Source organism: Fopius arisanus, unplaced genomic scaffold (assembly GCF_000806365.1).
Source record: "Fopius arisanus strain USDA-PBARC FA_bdor unplaced genomic scaffold, ASM80636v1 scaffold00043, whole genome shotgun sequence".
Lineage (NCBI taxonomy): Eukaryota > Metazoa > Arthropoda > Insecta > Hymenoptera > Braconidae > Fopius > Fopius arisanus.
The window spans coordinates 860594-864529 of record NW_011887782.1 but is presented as its reverse complement, the minus strand read 5'-3'; the positions used below and the strand labels follow the sequence as shown (position 1 = coordinate 864529).

The 3936-nt window shown below is 34.8% G+C and overlaps 1 protein-coding gene across 4 annotated transcripts in view; it reads right to left on the bottom strand.

Annotated features, from left to right (window-relative positions):
* Window positions 1–3685, bottom strand: part of LOC105267023 (E3 ubiquitin-protein ligase MARCH8) — a 21297-nt gene extending 17612 nt beyond the window's left edge. Inside the window, exons 1-3 of one of the 4 annotated variants that reach the window (XM_011305589.1) lie at window positions 3534–3685; window positions 2397–2538; window positions 633–724 (exon numbers count right to left, since the gene is read on the bottom strand). In XM_011305589.1, coding sequence (XP_011303891.1) covers window positions 633–724; window positions 2397–2538; window positions 3534–3559 — 260 coding nt within the window. In that variant the 5' untranslated portion in view covers window positions 3560–3685. The other 3 variants (XM_011305590.1, XM_011305592.1, XM_011305591.1) reach the window with 3 other exon arrangements.
* Window positions 3686–3936: the final 251 nt, after the last annotated feature.

Here is a 3936-nt window from a genome sequence, read left to right as displayed (position 1 = left end):
TTTAGCGCCCTTCAATCATTTTTCCTCTCTTTTTTCCTTATTTTTTTATACCTATTCGATTAGCTCCTGCAATATAAATTTGATTCCAAATTTTAATGCATTTTAGGCTAAAAAGAAAAAAATTAATCAAAAGATGACATTCGATAGATTCACCCGGGCCTTAAGCTAAAAAGATACAATTTACACAAAAGATGATGTTAAATAGATGGTTTACCCGGACCTTTAATTGAAACATTTTCAATTTTAAATTACACATTTGCTTTCCATGTCTCTTTAAGAGACGCATATATAAAGTTCCGATTGGTTTCAAGATTTGGAACTAAAAAATTCTAAATTTTAATTCTAAATTTTATACTCGACATTTGATATTTGAAATAAAAAATTCTAAATTCTATCGTGGAAACTTAAAATTGAAGATCTGAATTGTGCTTGATGTGTGCCTCGAGAAAACATATGTGTAAACTGCCTGTGAAAGTGGAAAATTCTGACAAAACATTTCCGTCCCTTGAAATTTGGCGAGTTCAAATTTTTAAAGTACGGCAATATTTTGTAACAGTTATCTAATTTCAAATTTCAAATAAAAAATTCAGATTTCAAATTTCAAAATTTTCCATTAAAATTTTTTGACTTACCGACAAATGTCATGATTACTAGATGACAAAGTGCTGACGGAAGAGTGACAGTGGTTGGGTATAACAGTGACAACTGTTGCATATGCAGGTTCCTAAGTAATGGAAAAAAACCATTACAGTCAATTTCTTTCTTAATATATGTTCTCTGCATAAATTCATTGAAGGAATAAAAACGAATTGCCACTGAAAAGATTGAAGATGAACCCACGAGGTTCAACGTGGGCGAAAAAATTCATTCAATTTTACGAAATAGTACCGGTAACCGAAAAGTACACGGAAAATTATTGAAGAGCATAACCTGAAGGTAAATATATGGTTCAGGTCCATCAACCTGAGGTAAACTCTGTCGCTCCTGAAATTCCTAAAGGGGGGGGGAAAGGGGGGTTCCCTCTGCTATCGCTGTTGCCGCGACGACTGAGTGATATATAATTCAATAATTTGAATAGCTACAGAAAAGTAGCGGCAGATAAGTCACTCGTTGTGTTCGTTCAGCGATGGTAGATGGTCAGGAGAGGTGAATTCAGAGTTTAAGTGAAGTGCTCAGCACTATTAGATAAATTCATCTTTCTGTGTGGCCATTGTCTTTAAATGTGCTAACATGTGGTGTCCTTGGGGCCGACACACCGCCACGTTCTCGCCGTGGCCCTGGATAACGCAGAGAACTGTGTATTAAATATCATATCTCCCACACTAATTGTTTCCGGATAAAAAGGTGACCAGATACTTAATCAGGTGACGGAAACTCATCCAACCAAATAAAAAACATCCAGAATGGTTTGGTGGACCTGAACTAGACATTTACCGTGGACCTTAAAAAAAAAACATCATTCATTGCAGAGATATCCATTAACCGATGTTTGAACCTTGTGATTTTCCAGCTATGTATCAAATACCTCGAGTATTTCTATCCTTTTTTAAATTTTAACATCCCCAGATTAATTTCATTTGAAAAACACTTCTCGATGACTTAATACACCCATATGTTTATTTAATTTTTTTAATGACTTTACCATATGACTGCTTATATTATTGCTGTTACTGGCCTCCACTAGAGTATTTAGAACGATGAATTTAACCGATGAGTATAGCATGAACTTTTACAAAAAAAATAATTTTCTAATTACCACTTGACCGATTGCACCTATCCGATGTATAATCCTTTAATATCATAAAAGCTATGATCATACCAAATTGCTATCTCAATGCTTGATCAAGTTATTATCAGATCAAAATACTGACAATACTTTAAAAAACGGAAAAATGGCAATATCAGGTATACGTATTTTTAATGATCGATATAGTACCTATTGAAACGAGTATTTGACAAAAAACAGAGTGGAATGCGTTGAGTGGTTCATGAGATATTGGATAGTTTTACAGATACAATAGTTTTAGAGGAATTAAAAAAAAACCTGATCGGGATATTGATTGAAAGAGATCTACCAAGTTTGCAAAAAAACAAATTTTTTAACCCAGCTTACTATGTTTCCACTGGTTTTTGTGACACCTAGGTGTAATAGTAAGTTGTGTATTTTTATCATTTTTTCTGTAAACAAACTTGATCCCAAATTGTAATATGTGTTAGGCTAACGAGATAGGATTTAAGCAAAAAAAACACGTTCGATAGATAGTACATGTGGGCCTCGATATCATCATAAATATAAATTTCTAGAAATACATAGGTCGCAACAAAAAGAGTGGATGGTAAGCTCCATTTCCTAGTAACCTTTATAGATAAGGAGGAAAGTCAATAGATTGTCTCACCCGTGGGGACCATTCTGATAAAATTTCTCCTCCCGTTGGACTTGTATTATTAGAAGGACCAAGTGATTGTGGTGGCTGCCAATCAAGCGGATTAACATTGATCTGATGGACAGGCATCACTTTGAAGTCATAGAAAAAAAACCTGTAAATCAGTCGTACAATACAAGTCTCTATTGACGGAATTTCTAATAATCAATGTGCGTTAATATCTCATGTTTTTCCATTGAGATCGTATTGAATTAAAATGTCAAGAAAAAGAAGAAATAAATGAATCCACTCATGCTGAGAGCATGAACAAAAACATAAAAGACTTCTCTTTCATGTGGCGATTCAAGTTGTCCACAAGATCCTGCAATCATAAAAGTGAAAGAGATTTATAGGAAACTGTAGGAGAGGAATCTGCTCTTCTCAAATATAAATCAATGTACGTACAATAGATCCAGTCGATATGTGACAATTAATCATTCTGATCATCAGATTTTCCGGAGTTATAGAGTTATTGTAAAGGTATCAAAATGAAGAAGACTGGGCTACCGATGATTGCGGTTAGTTGGGATATATAGGGTCCAATGAACAAATCAGTTTTAAGTACGACATTTGAATAAATAATATGAAGAACGTTTGGAGTAAGTACGAAGAGGAAAACACTGGGATGTGTTGGAAATTCCGCACTTACCCTGTTCCCTCTCACATCACTCAAATCTCGGTTTCAGTTTCTTATATGTATGTCTTTTTTTTCATGGCCTCCCTACTATACTAAGAGAATACCAGTTGTGCATTGGAATAGCAGCATACATGCAAATGCGACGTGATTTGCGTACTTTTTACTTTTTTTGCAGTTATTCCAACTTTTTTCTCAATTTCCTATTGACACTTCGACGGAATCAATGACACCACTACTTCCTTGGCATTCGTACTACTCCAGGTTGTTAATCGATCAGTAAACTTGTTTCATTCACTCATCGTTTCTCACGGATTCATATAAACATCTAATTGTGGTGTGATAAAATAGAAAAAATTCGTGGGTTTAGATGGTTTGTATGTAACACAAAGAATACAATTTCACCATGGCCAACGGCTTTCCAACTCGCCAAGAAGCTTAACTGTCTTTTACATATAGCTTATTTCTCTTATTACTTTTTCTTGTTTCCATCCTTAAACATCTTGGGGGAATGAAAGGGAGTAAAGCACTAGCAATAGTTATAAGTAACCAATCCGGGAGCATAGAAAATAGTAACAGTAAAAATTCAGGGCACTGAAAAGTATTTTTAATTTTCACATTGAGAGGGCTACAAAGTACGACATCGCATCGTACGACGCTCCCATTATATCCATGTTTTCAATGACATTAAGGCCCGGATGACCCCCAGGTACTTAGCCAACATGGGTCACTAATTAGAAAAACGACCTTATGCACTCGATTGTACATCGTTAGTACATGATTGTACTAACAAAAGTTTTGTTTGTACATTCACTCATTAATCAATATTAACTAATTAAATTTTGCCATGATGCTGGCCGGAACGAAATAAAAAATTGC